A 15,936-nucleotide genomic window follows, 5' to 3' on the forward strand; every position below is an offset into this window, starting at 1 on the left:
GCTGTCAGCACATACTTTAGTGTTCTCAGCTCACCCTTGAGGTTGTCACATGTTGGTTTCCAGCTGTTTGTCTCCCTCAAATATCCTCATAATAATGTAGTGGAATAGTGATGAAACACGGCTAGTCAGCTATGCATTTGTATTCCCTAATAGCCACACATCTACTTTATAGCAAAACAATATGGTCCCTTAGTGCAGTGTGATTGTTCAGTATGGCTTTGGTGATGCATTCGAAACAGGAAGTGAGAGTGTTAGACACATGAGGAGGGGAAATTGTATAAATCCGGGACGCATTTCCAGTAGTTCTCATTAGAACACATTAGTGTATATGTTAGAAGATGGCTATGGTACTTCCTGTGTACAGTTATACTACTGTATATAAGCATGTAAGTGTTTAATACCCAGAATTCTTGTGAAGTGGGAAACAATTATTTTTTTATGTATGAGAATGAAAATAAAGTCATAAACATACACTGAAAACATACATATTTTCAGGGGTCCACTGTAAAACCTGAAATGGATTAAGCCATTTTGAGAATGTTACTCTATGCCTATAAAACCTGGTTTCAAGTGGTGGGATTTTGATCAGACAGAGAGAGGTTTCTGGCAAGTAGAGTGAGGGCTCGGGCCAGGAACTTCTTAGAAGCTTGCCTGCATGGTGTTGCACTATGTTGGAATGTCTCAAGGAAGGGAGATTCACCATTATTTGGCTTGATGGATTGACAACAGGACGTGATAGTCTTATTGTACATTGGTTGGCATATACTGTAAAGGCTTCACATATCTGTAGGTGACAATGGAGTAAACTTCAAGGACCTTGCTGTTGACTGGTGAGGGCACATAGCTGAAGAGTAGCCCTAAATTACTGGCCATGCAATAGCATAGAGATGAAGGGTGCAGGGACATCAGGGGACCTAGTGGCTCAATATCTTTGAATGCCAACCTAAGCAACCAGCATAAGTCTGTGGTCAAAGCTCTGTTGTAAGTTTCATGTAGAGATTCAAATGCCTGTGTCTTGATACAGCAAGTCAAGACTGCAGTTGGGGAAGATGGGACTGACAGCTCTTTTCAGTAGGTAGGAAGGGTGACTTGTCTGGAATGCAGAGTGAAACAGTCAATGTGGTGTTCACAGGGGAGAGCGTGTTTCACACATATGCTAGAAATCTTTAAACATATAACAAGGCTTCTTGTTCAAAGGAGTATATACAATATTATTTATCTAGGTTGTGAACATGCTATTGATATAGAGCATCATGAGAGTTTAGTGATCATAGTAAAAGAAGTGTGACTTGAACATGACTTGTGCAGATTAGTATAAAACTGGTGTAAACAATGAGCCATGGTGCTACTAATGTATTATAAATAAGGTGATAGCAAAGTTTGGCACCCCAGGACTCAGTTTTGCAGACAGTGATGTTTATAAGTTGGATCAATCACTAAAATAGGAGGACTGGTAGATAACCTAGAATAATCTGATGGACGTAGAATTCAGATACAGACTGATAATGTAACCTAATAGTAGGGGAGGTTTGAATTTTGATGAACATAGGAGTCATAGTGGACACATTAGTATCCATATCCAGACACTACGGGGTGATTAAAAAGGCTAATAGGATGTTGGGTTACATAACGCACTGTATCAAGGAAGTTACATTTAAGATGATGTCACATTTGGAATATTGTATACAGTTCTGGTTTCATTGTTACAAAAAATGTATAACGGCGCTGCAGATAGTCTAGAGCTGAGCTATTAGAAACAATTGTTCTGTTTGGTATGAGCTACATGTAAAAACTGAAAGTGCTGAATCAATTTTGTTTAAAAATGAAGATTGAAAACATAAAAGCATTTACAGTTATGAAGGAAAGTAGTAAGTAGATGTCTTCTGATACTTTAAAGTTAGTTCTTCAAGAAGAAATCAGGGACAATGATAGATAGAACTTTATTTATCCCCAAGGGAAATTTGATGGCAGATGGTTAAGGGTTAAATTTCATGCAAACCTTAGAAAACACTCTACATCTTCACAGAAAGAGCAATAAATGCATGATAGTGAAGCACTTCTTTACTGAAAGAGTTGTTGGAATCTGGAACAAAGTACTGAGTGGGACTTTGGGGACACTGAAATCACTATTAGGTGACTAGCGATCAACCAGCTACCTTGGGTTGAATAACCTGTTTCTGCAGAGACCTTTCTTATGTTCTCAAGTTCTTACAAAAGAGGCAATGATAACATAGAGAATGGAACATTAGTGACGAAAGCAGGGCAAATATGCCCAAAATCAGAAACAAATTGCAGTGCCAGTTTGCAGTAGACTCTAGAGGGACTGTGGAGAGGTGTATGGCTGTATGTTGATGTGTGCTGTTATGTACATCAGCACCTCTGGAATAACCAGGCATGGCAAACAAAGTGTACTATAATAGATGATGGAAATCATGATAAATAACAATACACCATTGATCATCTGCACTCAGCAGTCTTTATATCCAACCAAGATCTGAATAAGCCAATGGTCAATTATCAGCCGTCTTGAAAAACAGATATACTTGATCTGAAAAAAGAAATGGGATAAACAAGGAAAAACATAAATATAAAAGATGCAAAAGTATTATTTACGTTTGACACTTCTCTTATAATGCATTGTGCAAATGTGTGCAGGGCACAGTCTAAATTATATGCACACAGTCCTTTGCTTCAAGCATACCCGAGATAGTCTCCTTCAAACCCCCTGAAAAGTCTTCTGCCCTTTAACTAAATATTTAGATTTAGTGTTCAATTACACCCACAGTGAAACAGATTGAAGTGTCTGACCACCTCTTGCAATGTTGTAGTAATCCCACAACTATCCTTCTGCAGTGCCCAGTGATGGTAGTGTGAAAGAAAAATTAACTGCTTGCAAACTACTTAGGGTTAATAGCTGACAAATAATGGCAGGTTATTCATACAGGCGTCTGCCATAAGACAGGGTGTAGTAAGCTGACCCAGGACAACTTCCAGTTTCTATTTGACACAGAAAAGATTACTTTTCCTTCTTTAGGGTCTATCTGACAAGTAAAAAAAATAAGAACAGATGGCCCATTAGAGTAATAAAATAAAAATGTTTAAGTAAACGATGTTATGCTTTTTGATTAAGTAAGGGGAAGGGGGAGGAAGAAGAAATTATAAAAAGCCAATCAAAAAATGGAACTTTGCTCTTCTGCCTTGCAATGTAGAACCCAGGTACTCATCTGTGACTAAATAAAAATCTAATTGATTGAGCTATTCCTGTCTTCCTCAGGGGGTTGTCTTCCAAAGTTGGCACTTCTCAGTTAGCCCACCTTGGTGTCATGTCACAATGCCCATTACATGCGTCCTGGGTTTAACACCATTCTGGGCCTGTAAGAAGTAATGCCGAACGAAAATCCTGGACCTGTGAAGTGTTCTCTTGAAGATCAAGGTGTCACTACTTCTCCTAAATACTTCTTTAGTTTCCTTACTTACTCTTGATTTTTTACTTCACAGATCCTCACCCAAGAGGACTGGAATGTAGTTTTATACAATGGGATGGCATCAACCTCACCCTGGGCAGCCCTGTATTTTGTGGCTCTTATGACTTTTGGCAACTATGTGCTCTTTAACCTTCTAGTGGCCATACTGGTGGAGGGCTTTCAGGCAGAGGTAAGGATTGCAGAGATGAGAGAAGTATAATCTGGCCTCCTACACATTTTTTTTGCTCCAGTAGAAAGGAACTATCAATTGTGTAGGCGCACACATATCATTGTCTATCTATCTACATGTCTGTCAATGTGCAAGTGTCTTTGTGTTTGCTAGTCTGATACAATAGCATTCCACTCCTCTTCACACAGGGAGATGCCAGCCGTTCAGACAGTGGAGAGGATAAGATGTCAGGCACCTTTGACGAGGATGATCGACTGCGAGATCCAGCTCCTGCAGGTGAGAGCCACAGATTTCCTGGTCTGTTTAGGATGAGTGCACTTGGCACAAGGCACTAAAGTTAGTGCGTCTGTGCTTCTGCAGATCCAAAGATGTATTCCCTAATGATGAATGGCCGCATGGACTCCAGGACAAGTGCTGCCCCTCCACTCATTATGCGCACTGCCGCCACACCCATGCCCACACCTACATTCACAGAGTCGAGGCGAGGCAGTAGCGCCTCCATCGAACCAAGCTCGTATGATCAGAGGTCTCTGGTGAGTGTCAGGTTCCCTACACAAATGGGAGGAATGATACAGGGAAACACAGTAACCTCTCTCTCTTTCTCTCTCTGTCTGCAGTCCAGTTTGCGCAGCTCTCCCTGCCCACCTTGGGGTGCTAGCAGTAACTGGGGTAGTCGCCGTTCGAGCTGGAATAGCTTAGGTCGGGCACCCAGCTTGAAAAGGAAGAACCAGTCAGGGGAAAGGGAATCTCTGCTCTCCGGAGAAGGGCGCTGCAGCTCAGAGGAAGATGACTCAGAGGCAGGTAGCGCTGGAGCAACATCTCTGCGGCAGTCTCTGGAGCTGCCTGAGCTTCTGCACGTGCCCCCTCTGCGCCACCACTCAGAATACCACAGCAAGGCTGGCCATGTTCCCCCAGACTTCCTTCTACATCTAGACAACCAGAAGGATGACTGTGAGGAGGACATAGATGACGTGAGTGCAGCCTCATGGGGGGGTGGTATAAAGGGTGGACACGTGTACTGTCCCTCTCAACTCTCACCCACGTTAACTATCACAGTCATCAAGATCTAACCAACGGTACTTTACTTTTCTCAGACCTAACTCACACTAACATGGATACATTTGAAAACATATCTTTTTATATTCATTTTGACCGTCCAGCTACACTGTAATGGCATTTTTGACCACTGGAAGCATTTATTTTCCAAACATTCTCAAAAGTGTATAAATTTGGAAAACAACTGGTCTTTGCGTAACACTGTGGATGGTGAAAATATAACCCTTCAAAAGCACTGACGTATGATTGTCATGAGATGAGGCACTTTCTGTAGGGATGGCCCTTTCCTAACTTCTCTACATCAGCCAACGGGTACTGCACCTTGGAACTTCACTTTTTTTATTTTAGCAGGACTCCCACTCTGTATTTTCCATGGCTTTGGCTTATACTTATTTGTAGCCCTTAAAGCGGTTATGCATTGTCTGTCTGGACAAAGACTTCCGGTTTAATGTTTCCTCCAGGTCTGCTTTGTTTTTCTTATGCTTTCAGCATTTTGAATAACTTGGTGTTTGCTGTTAGCAAACATCGGTTGCTCTTGGCTGACAAACTGTACATGTCCAATAGGACAGATTAATGTCGTTATGGTGTTTCAATGTAGATAAAAAAACTTTTAAGAAAAGTATTGAAAATGCTAGTATTGACAAAATGAAAATAACGCATTCAGAATTATGAGATAGTGTGCCTTAGCCTCCTCTTTCTCACCCACAAAGCTCCTCTCAGTTATCACCCAGTCTTCCAGCTCTCACTCACTCTGCCCCTTCACATGCTTGCTTACACAGTCCTTCTACCAACTGCACAATTCGTCCTGCTCTGGTAGCTGTGGTGCTAAAATCACATTCATCTGTAGCTTCATGTCACGAATGTTACTTGACTGGAAGGCCATTATGCTTTCTGAGGTGGCAAAGAAGTGAACAAGCACAATATGAGAGAAGTATACGAACAATCATGAGTCATTGCAGGGCACAGGGCTGAGCAGATAATCTTTGTTTACTCCTTAGAATTTCTGCTTCAGAGTGAGGAGGCTAATTGAGGCGCACAAGCCGGAGTGGTGCAGGGAGCATGAAGACTGGGCACTGTATATGTTCTCTCCTCAGAATGAGTAAGTCCTACATTTTTACTTGTAGCTGCCTGGTTCATGACACATTTTTCTCTGTGCCCACTCAAACTGGTAGAGGCTGGTAATTAAGTGATAATGTTTGTTCTATTAAAATAGCCCAGAACTGGGATAGCAAGGGTACTCCTCCCAGCTGTCACTTCCTCACAGGTCTGAGGCCCATCTCTCCCCAGCCTAACAAAGGGTCACTTAATTGACCCTTCTTCCTTGTTCTCTCTATGTGAATTATTGTGCTTGATCTTCCAACATACTACCGTCAGGTCCTTCACTGCATTACTCTTCCCCATTCAGGTTCCGCATCTTGTGTCAAAAGGTCATTGCCCACAAGATGTTTGACCATATCGTTCTTGTCTTCATCTTCCTGAATTGTATCGCCATTGCTTTGGAGAGACCAGAGATTGATCCACACAGCACAGTGAGTCTCTGGTGGCATGGGGGGCATTGGCATGTACCATTAGTTCAGCTAATTTGATCCAAGAGATCAGAGGAGAGGCCACTAGCTGCAGGTAGAGCGGGATGTTCAAGAAGGGACAGAGGTCCACCGCTTGCTGTCCCTCCTGCCTCATGAGTTGCATGTGATGATATGCTGATGTCATGTGATAGATGACATATTGACTTCTGTTTTCATTTCTCTGTTTGTAAAGGAGCGCATGTTTCTGACTGTCTCAAATTACATCTTCACTGCCATTTTTGTCGCTGAAATGACAGTTAAGGTAATTATTCTTTTCCTCTCATTTGCATTAACTTTATTTTGTGACGTTGCTCTTCTTACTTTCCTCATAAAACCAATTTTCATTCCCTTTGGTTTCTGCAGTCATCAGAATCTGGGGTCCCTTGGGGTATTTTGTGTGCCACTTGACAGCAAGGAGGGTGCACACTTTGGGTGAACAACCAGAGAGGAATAGCAGAAGATAAAAATCAAAGGAAAACAAGGAGGGGATGCAGAAGGACAGAGGAAACTGGGAAAGGGTGGGGACAGGAGAAGAATGAGAGAAGTGGGGAGGTCTGGGTAAAAGAAAGGAAGTAGACACAGGATATGGCAGGAGAACAGATGTAATCCAAGGAGGAAATGGCTTAATAAGCCAAATTTAAGACATTTTGCCTTAATAAGGACAGTTTCATCCCATGAGACTTGGAGATTGTGTCAGTCTGCTCTTCCTCTCATTTTATTTGTTGTGATGATGTGCTCCCGACTTATCACACTTAACACCTGCAGGTTGTGGCTTTAGGCTTCTTTTCGGGGGAAAATACCTACCTGCAGAGCAGCTGGAATATTCTGGATGGGGTACTGGTCTTTGTCTCAGTCATCGATATCTTTGTCTCTATGGCTTCTGCTGGAGGAGCAAAGATTCTGGGCATCTTGAGAGTCCTGCGGCTCTTGAGAACACTACGGCCCCTAAGGTAGGAGGTCAAACTAGTCTTTTTTTTTCCATGTTGCAGCTCTGAATTCTTCACAGAGCTCCCACATCACCCCTGAATTCCTTTCTTTCCATCATTTAAAGTTTTCTTATTTTATTATACAGGGTCATTAGCCGTGCTCCTGGCCTCAAACTTGTTGTGGAGACACTAATCACATCCCTCCGTCCAATTGGAAACATTGTATTGATCTGCTGTGCCTTTTTTATCATCTTTGGCATCCTTGGTGTCCAGGTACAGTGTTGCTCACTTCCATGTCCATTGCCTTGTCACTGATGCCCAACTCTTTATCAATCTGACAACCTTTGCTATTGGTTTGTTTTTCACCATTGAACAGCATCACAGTATGTAGGCATACCTCATCACAAACATACTGAAGCGTTGCTTTGCATTATGAGCAAACAAACTTGTCCATGCCTCAATCCATGTCTAGTGCAGAACATTAAAACCACAGTCCACTTCAGATTGATGACCACCTCTGTGTATTTTAGCTTTTCAAAGGCAAGTTCTACTACTGTGAGGGAATTGACACAAAGAATGTCACCAATAAGTCAGACTGCCAGCACATGAAGTACCGCTGGATTCGGAGGAAGTACAACTTTGACAATTTGGGCCAGGTAGGAAGGGACAACCAACTGCAAACTGGCAGCAGACTGCAAATGGTGTGTGCAGCTGGTTGACTATATCTCTATTCTGCAGGCTCTGATGTCCTTATTCGTTTTGTCATCAAAGGACGGCTGGGTGAACATTATGTATGATGGGCTGGATGCAGTAGCTGTTGACCAGCAGGTACTGGATCAGGCTTGTCTCTATGTTTTGTGAGGTCTTTAGATTGCTCCAATGAGGCACCACACTCACCTTTCTCAACTTCTCTCCACAGCCTATCCGCAACCACAATCCCTGGATGCTGCTTTATTTCATCTCCTTCCTTCTCATCGTCAGCTTCTTCGTGCTCAACATGTTTGTTGGCGTAGTGGTGGAGAACTTCCACAAGTGCAGGCAGCACCAAGAGGCAGAGGAGGCACGCCGGCGAAGAGAAGCGCCTACGGCGACTTGAGAAAAAGCGCAGGAGTAAGAATCCAATGCAAAACGCGGACTTGTGACTCTCCTTTTCTTAATCCTTGTCTTAATGTCACCCACCCTGCTGTCGCCTGTCATCTTGATGTAACCCACCTTATTGTCATCCCTCATTTTAATGTCACCCACCCTGCTCTCACCTCTCAATTTAATGTCATTTTGCCCTACTGGACGTCTTCCCCTGATGTTGCCTGTATCTTAATGTCTCCCTTTCCTAATGTCACCACACTTTGCTGTTGCACCCCAACTTATTGTCACTTACCAATCCTAATGTCCACCCACACTGTTGGCACTCCTACCCTGGTATCACTCAACTTACTGTCACCCCACCCCACTGCGATCCTCTTTATGTTGGCTCTGACTTCACCACACCTCTTTGCTGAAACTCTTCCTCAATGTTGCCACTGGCCTACCTTACCGTTACTCTTACCCTGCTGGTTCACCGACTCTGCTGTTATTCGTCCCTTTATTGTCCCTTCCACCTTGATGTTGCCCCACTCCTGCTTGCACACCCACTTTGATGTTCCTACTCCGTGATCATTTCAATATGAAGTGTGGGTGTCCGGCTTGCTTTCTATCCAGGTGTGGCAGATATTTAAAAAGTGAAATTAAATTAACAGAGCATTCTCAGACATTGGAGCCATGTTGCTCCCAAGCTCAGGGTGCTCAGCGGGTGGATTCCGGGAGCTTTTCTGCCTTCCCCCACCAGTTTTCAGTTTCCTGTCTTGTGTATCCTTGTCCCCAGAAGCCCAGCGTCGCCCTTACTTTGCTGACTACTCACCAGCGCGACTCTACATTCACACGCTTTGCACCAGCCAGTACTTGGACCTCTTCATCACCTTCATCATCGGCATCAATGTGGTCACCATGTCCATGGAGCATTACAACCAGCCGCAGGTAGCCACGCTGAAGTAGCAGTGGGCGTATGGTGACACCTGCAGGCACTTCTGCACAATGACTGCTCTATGCTTCTTTTTGTTTATCACCCTAGTCTCTGGAGGAAGCCTTGAAATACTGCAATTATGTCTTCACTATGGTCTTTGTGATTGAAGCTGTCCTCAAACTGGTGGCCTTTGGCCTCAGAAGATTCTTTAAAGACAGGTAAGTGGCTGCCTGGCCTTGACAGAAAGACATTTTGACATTCTGTGCCACTAATGAATATGTGCTACTCCAAAAATTCTTGCTAAATGGATGTTTTCTTCATCAGACAGATAACCAAAATATATGTTTTACAATATTTGACTATTATATTACACAACAGAAAACAAAAAGGATTTCATTTAGGTGGTATTTAAAAAGAAGCTGACGCAAAGCATTATTTTGCACAGCATTCCATGTGCATAATCTTTCACATTACACTGGGTGAGGGAAGGTTAAACATGCTAGCAACAGACATACAAATATTTGTCTCTTATAAATATCCATCCATCCAATATCAATCCAACTTAATACTTTTCTGGTAGCATCCAGTAGGCAGGAACCAGTCATGAATGGTCACACACACACACAGCCACAGTCACAGTGCCAATTTACAGACACGTCTTTGGAATGAAGGATGAAAACCAAAGAAAAGCCCTTACAGGTATAATAAAGAGAGGCAAACTCCACCCTGGCAGATAGACAGACTCTGAAGCTATGAAGCAGCGAGGCTAGGTGTTACAACTGGGCTTCAGAGACCAGACAGTTAAGTTTAATATGAAATGTACACAGGGCTGTCGCTGCTCTCTACAGTAGTCAAGTATTCAGTAATTATAGCATTCATTTTAGTTCTTCACATAATATTCTCTAATCTACGTTGTCCAATTTATGGCTGTGAGGCAGGGTGGCAGCAGCATTGGACACAAGACCACTCCAGGACAGGACAGGGCATATTTGGTACAAATGGGCTCCTGTAAAGCTTGTTGCCAATGTCCATTGCAGCATTCACTCGATCAGTCGTGCAGCCAGTTTGGAAACATTGATTAACCTAAAAAAATCTTTATGGATGTGGAAGGAGACTGTGACTAAAACCATAAAGACACGGGAAGAATACGAAAACTCCACACAAAAAAGTAAATTAATGGCAGCTGCACTAACCAGTGTACCACCATACCACTCCTCATGTAGGGTCTGCAGTTTTGAAATTAAATCATATGAAACATCAGAAGAAGACAGCAGTTTGCATAATCCACTGTTCAGACAGTCCAAAATGACTGGCTGAAGTCACATAAACACACACTGCGCTTTGCATTTATAATTCAGAAGTCCTTAAGCTTAGCATAAATTACTTTAATGACTGAAATGTGAATGAAAAATAGGCGAAAGCCTCAGGCTGAAGAATAGCAAGGAAGTGATGAGGATAAAGATTTATCAAATTTTAAAGGTCAAGTCCTTTTTGAACTCTTATAAGTAGTGCAGCTCAATCTTAATTTAATAAAATTAGATTATATGTTGAATAAAATAAACAAATAAAATTATTTATCAGTTCAATGTATTATAATTCATACTTTTCTTCACATTTCCAGAATTTAAAGGCAACCACTCACCTAGCCTGAAGAGATGAATGCTCAAATAAATGTAGCAGTTTGTTCTGTGTTGATATAATCTGCTCATAAAATATGCAGCATCTTGTATACTATTTCTCGGCCCTTTGGTGATAGAAAGAAGGGGAAAGGAAGCTCAAGCTACAGACACCAAGACCTGACCCCCTTCACCCATCATGCCTATCGTCCATACATTTTTAAAGGAATGCATTTACTAAGAATAAGACACATGCATAGATTTAAATTCATTCGGATTTATAATGTTTTGTAATAAAAAATATTTGTACAAATTTCAGTTTGCAGTGAAACCTAAAGATTTCTCTATGACTCAAAATGAAAGTTACTGGAATATTGGTAGCACTGTTTTCTCAAAACTGGTAAAAGGTTGAAAGTGCACATTATGCCAGTTTCAGCACTGAAATGAAATGTTATTTCAGTTCTACAACAGATGCCAATTAATGTAAATAGTAGCGTTCTGGTGTCCCTTAGCAGCATTGGTGCCATTCTGTCAGATGTTTTGTGTCATCTCATGCTCACAAATGCAGGGCTGCCAGTGCTAAACTTATTTACTCTGTCTAGGTTAGTCTTGTTTCTAACAGGCAGGAGATGTTTTCATTTTTCATAGGTGGAACCAGCTGGACCTGGCGATTGTACTACTATCTATAATGGGGATCACTTTGGAGGAAATTGAAATCAATGCTTCGTTGCCAATTAACCCCACCATCATTCGTATCATGAGAGTACTTCGGATTGCACGAGGTGAGCAGCTCTGCTTTCAGCTTTGTTTAGCTGTAGGTCAGGGGTCTCCAACTCTGGTCCTGAAGCACTACTGTGGCGGAAAGGCTTTCATCCTAACCCTTTTCTTAATTTGTGACCAGTTCTTGCTGCCATTTAACTCTTTTGTAATTTAAGACTCAGACCTCTTAATTGTTTCTTTTTTCCTTAATAAGCAGCCAAAAAATAATGAGACACAAAACAAGCCAGCATATGACTAGCAACCTGTGTCCATCATATAATATCTGAAAATAAAGAAAGGTGAAGGTCTTAGTAAGTGTTGATTGGCTCAGATCTACAAAACATTTTGACTGTATGCTTAGAAAAACATAAATCAAAAGTTTTGGAAATGTCTGCTGTGGCAGAATGAGAGCGCTAACACACCATAGAATTAAGTAATGGGTTTAATTAACAAGAATCAACTTCTAATTAAGGAACTGGTTGGAATGAAATTGTTTGGAGTTTGAGGACCTGCCTTAGCTGGTCATCTGTTGGCTCACTTCACGTCTCATTTTTATTTGGATGCCATTTAAGGAAAAAATGAAGCAATTCCTAGAACTGAATCTTAAAAATACAACTCAATTAAAATGAAGGGCAAAGAAGTTAATTAGGAGCAAAAGCTGATCACTAATTAAGAAAAGGGTTAGAGTGAAAACCTGCAGTCACAGTAGTGCTCCAAGATCGGAGTTGGAGACCCCTGCTGTAGATAAGGAATCACTGCTTTAAGCACAGGTCTCAAAGCCCTCTTTTTACTGCTACACTAGGACCTGCTTTGTAGTTCACCTTTTTTTGATTCATGGCTTTGTGACACTTGATCCCCTCTGTAATCCCCTGCACTGCTTTTCATGTCACCAGTTCAGCTGTGTTCAGGTGAAATTTGAGAGTTTGTTAAGTTTAGTGCTGGTGTACCCTCTTCTAATCTTGGAAGGTGTTTCTTGTGATGAACCCATGATGAAGTGCTTGTGGGAAAGGACCTCATGATAGGGCATCGTACTTAAAGTAGCTGTCCCACGAGCTCTCCATATTTCCACGCGATTCAGGGCATAACATTTTCTCTCATAGTCCAAAGTTAATCAGTGACTTTAAATCGACTAGCTATGATGGGTAGAGCCCCCTCTAGAGTGGTTTACTGCACTTTCCCCTTTGCTGCTGGGATAAATGCTGGTGTCTTGTCACTCAGACCAGGTAAGAAACAGGTACAGAAGATTGAAAACTTGAACTGAATGAAACAGGAGTGCATTCAAGCAGCCCTGTGTCACATTTTTAGGATAGCTGGAGGTGTCAGTTGGACTCAGTAACAAAATCTTTTGGGTTATTAGCCAGGCTGAGTAAACATGCGCTCAAAATCAGATTGATGAGCTTATCTACAAGTACATTTTACTAGTTGGGAGTTTAACTTACACTGGCACCAGTGATGCCTGTAGAGTATGCCATGAGTCTGCACTCTCTAAAAAGTGTTTGCTTTTTGCAGTGCTGAAGTTGTTAAAGCTGGCCACTGGCATGCGGGCACTCCTGGACACTGTGGTGCAGGCTCTTCCACAAGTAAGTACACATATCCAATCCCAAAGATGTTGATACGGTAAATAATTGGGCACATACTAGTTATTCAGTCCTCAGTAGTCCTCTTCTTTACTCTGGAGACAGCAAGGCCAGAAGGAGAAGTCTGATAAGATGGTTGGGAGAAAACATGAGCAACAGTGGCAGAGCTGACTTTAACATTTTTGCTGTCCTAGGAGAAGCTGTAAATGGTGCCTCCTATCAACCAATTGTATGATCTTTTCTGTGACACAGAAGGTTCATAAATGTAGGATTAGTGTTGTTTTGTGTTCCAAGGAATTGCTTACAAATGCTTAGAAATTTCTTCAGTTTTTTTTCCCCAACACCTCTTGACTCAGAGGCTGCCAGGTTGATGTGTCTTAATGTCAAGATAAGCGAGACATTGAGCATTTTGAGGTCCTCCCCTATTTGTGGTCATCTAGACCAGAAAACCCCTAATTTTTAGGCCATTTTAGGATTCAAGGGGGTCAAAGTTTCTCCTTTTCACAAAACTTTTTAAAAATTGGGTATTGGTAATTATAGGCATGTGAAGTGTCATTTGATTCTGTTTCAAAGTTGCTGATCATTAACTTGGTGATATTTCTACTGTGTATAATTGATTCTCTACTGGCGGTCCTAGCTACTCCCAGAATGTTACAAAGAACAAATTTCAAACATAAACATGTCTGGAATTATTTTAGACTATTTCAAGGTCAGCACAAAGTGCTTAGATGTTATTTTAGATTTTTCATCTTTTACTAGGATTCTAACATTCTATGCACACCTAGTAAAGTGTGCACAATGGTACATTTATATTACAATCAGAAATGTTTAGACTTAAAATATTTAAACTGAAGCATACATTTTAATATTTTATATATCTGAAGCAACTCTTGTTTATTATGTATTTCTACCTCATAAATACTTCATTACATTTCTTATGAACACCCCGAATCAGGGTGGGTTATACTGATTCAGACCATTTACCCTTTGATAAAGTGTTACATTTGTAACTTTTTGTTCATAATCTGCTAGTTTTATATAGTCATATTCATGAACATATTTTATGCGGACTAAAGGTATACAGTTTTAGTGAAGTTCAAAATTCTTAGTAAATGATATTAAAGAAAACTAGCAGTTTACTACAGATACTAGGTAAATTAATGTGTATATTTCACTTACTGTAACATATAAAAACTGAGTATATTTTATTTAGGAAATGCATACGTAAAAATATGCAACGTATAAATATAACAATAGTTAATAGGTTAATTAATTACAGTTTCATTTCCATCGATCCAACCCACTATATCCTAACACGGGGGTCTGCTGGAGCCAATCCCAGCCAACACAGGGTGCAAGGCAGGAAACAAACCCTGGGCAGGGTGCCAGCCCACCGCAGGGCACGCACACACACACACACCAAGCACACATTAGGGACTATTTAGAATCACCAATGCACCTAACCTGCATGTCTTTGGACTGTGGGGGGAAACCGGAGTACCCGGAGGAAACCCACGCAGACACGGGGAGAACATGCAAACTCCACACAGGGAGGACCTGGGAAATGAACCTGGGTCTCCTTACTGTGAGGCAGCAGCACTACCCACTGTGCCACCGTGCCCCCCTACAGTTTCATTTTGTAAACAGAATTCCAGATTTGAGAAGTAAAGAACAATAATACATTTAATTAAGGCTATTTACAGCTATAAAAATACAAATCACAAAAATTCAAAACTGCTTTTTTTCTTGACTTCATTTTTTTAAACTTATAAATAACTTATTTTAAATTCATTGTTGGTTCTCATTTACTCTCCACTAACAAGTTTGCTAAAAATGATATCAAAAATAAGGACATATAATATATATAAACCACATAGTCTGTATATGAGGCTCATATATACTACATATACTACATGAATGACTGCTACATTGAATGATAGTTTTTTCTATAATTTTCACTAATTTCACAAATTGTTTACATTAAAAATAATAATAATAATAAAAATAATAATCCTCTTTAATAAAACCCCTGTGTGCGTCCAGGTCTCCGTGTGTGTGTGTCTTCTTGTGAAGTGCTCATGCACGAGGCCGCTCATCGCACCGTGCCCCACCCATGTGCACGGCACCGTGGATGCACACCCACTGGACGCTGGGCACACAGTGAATGGTCCAGCCGCGGCCGCGCGTGATAAGCAAATAAACGACATCATTGCTGGGGAGAGTGCTGATTGGGTAGTCGCGGCCGCGCACATAAAATTCATTGCTGGGGAGACGTCACACATACAATAATCAGCTGCACGCCAGCACAGATTAAAATTCTTGCTGGGGAACTGCACAGTACTTGCTGGGGAGACACCACAGGTATGATTATCAGCTACACGCCACACATTACATCAGTTGCTGGGGACACTCTGCTGATTGCCCACTGTTGTAACAGAAAATTAAAATCACATTATGGACATCAAAGCCAGTGTTACTGTCAGAGAAAGTTACAGGCATTTTACGGAAATACAAACCAGTATTACTGCGAAAGAAAATTAAAGGCACACAATACAGTGACGCATATTACAGCCACATACAAGCCAGTATTACTGTAAGAGAAAATATTACAGACGTATCTACTAACAACATGCCACCCAAAAATAAAAGAACACGTCAAGTAGGACAAAAGACACAAACAATCAAATCCTATATAAGCAACATCTCCTGGAAGAACGGTCAGCTCAACAAGTAAACATCAACAAAAGAAAGGCTGAAAGACAAAGAAAAATATGAGCAAATAGA

At 41.4% G+C, this 15,936-nt stretch overlaps 1 protein-coding gene across 1 annotated transcript in view; it reads left to right on the forward strand.

Annotated features, from left to right (window-relative positions):
• LOC120542474 (voltage-dependent T-type calcium channel subunit alpha-1H-like) overlaps nt 1-15,936 on the forward strand; it is an 88,042-nt gene that overhangs the window by 62,740 nt on the left and 9,366 nt on the right. Inside the window, 17 exon segments of the mRNA XM_039774980.1 lie at nt 3,499-3,654; nt 3,843-3,930; nt 4,015-4,187; nt 4,272-4,625; nt 5,709-5,809; nt 6,116-6,239; nt 6,469-6,537; nt 7,041-7,225; nt 7,348-7,474; nt 7,732-7,857; nt 7,940-8,029; nt 8,121-8,269; nt 8,271-8,311; nt 9,063-9,214; nt 9,309-9,418; nt 11,465-11,598; nt 13,085-13,155. Of these exon segments, the coding sequence (XP_039630914.1) occupies nt 3,499-3,654; nt 3,843-3,930; nt 4,015-4,187; nt 4,272-4,625; nt 5,709-5,809; nt 6,116-6,239; nt 6,469-6,537; nt 7,041-7,225; nt 7,348-7,474; nt 7,732-7,857; nt 7,940-8,029; nt 8,121-8,269; nt 8,271-8,311; nt 9,063-9,214; nt 9,309-9,418; nt 11,465-11,598; nt 13,085-13,155 (2,250 nt within the window).

This window comes from Polypterus senegalus, chromosome 13, assembly GCF_016835505.1.
Source record: "Polypterus senegalus isolate Bchr_013 chromosome 13, ASM1683550v1, whole genome shotgun sequence".
Taxonomy (NCBI): domain Eukaryota; kingdom Metazoa; phylum Chordata; class Cladistia; order Polypteriformes; family Polypteridae; genus Polypterus; species Polypterus senegalus.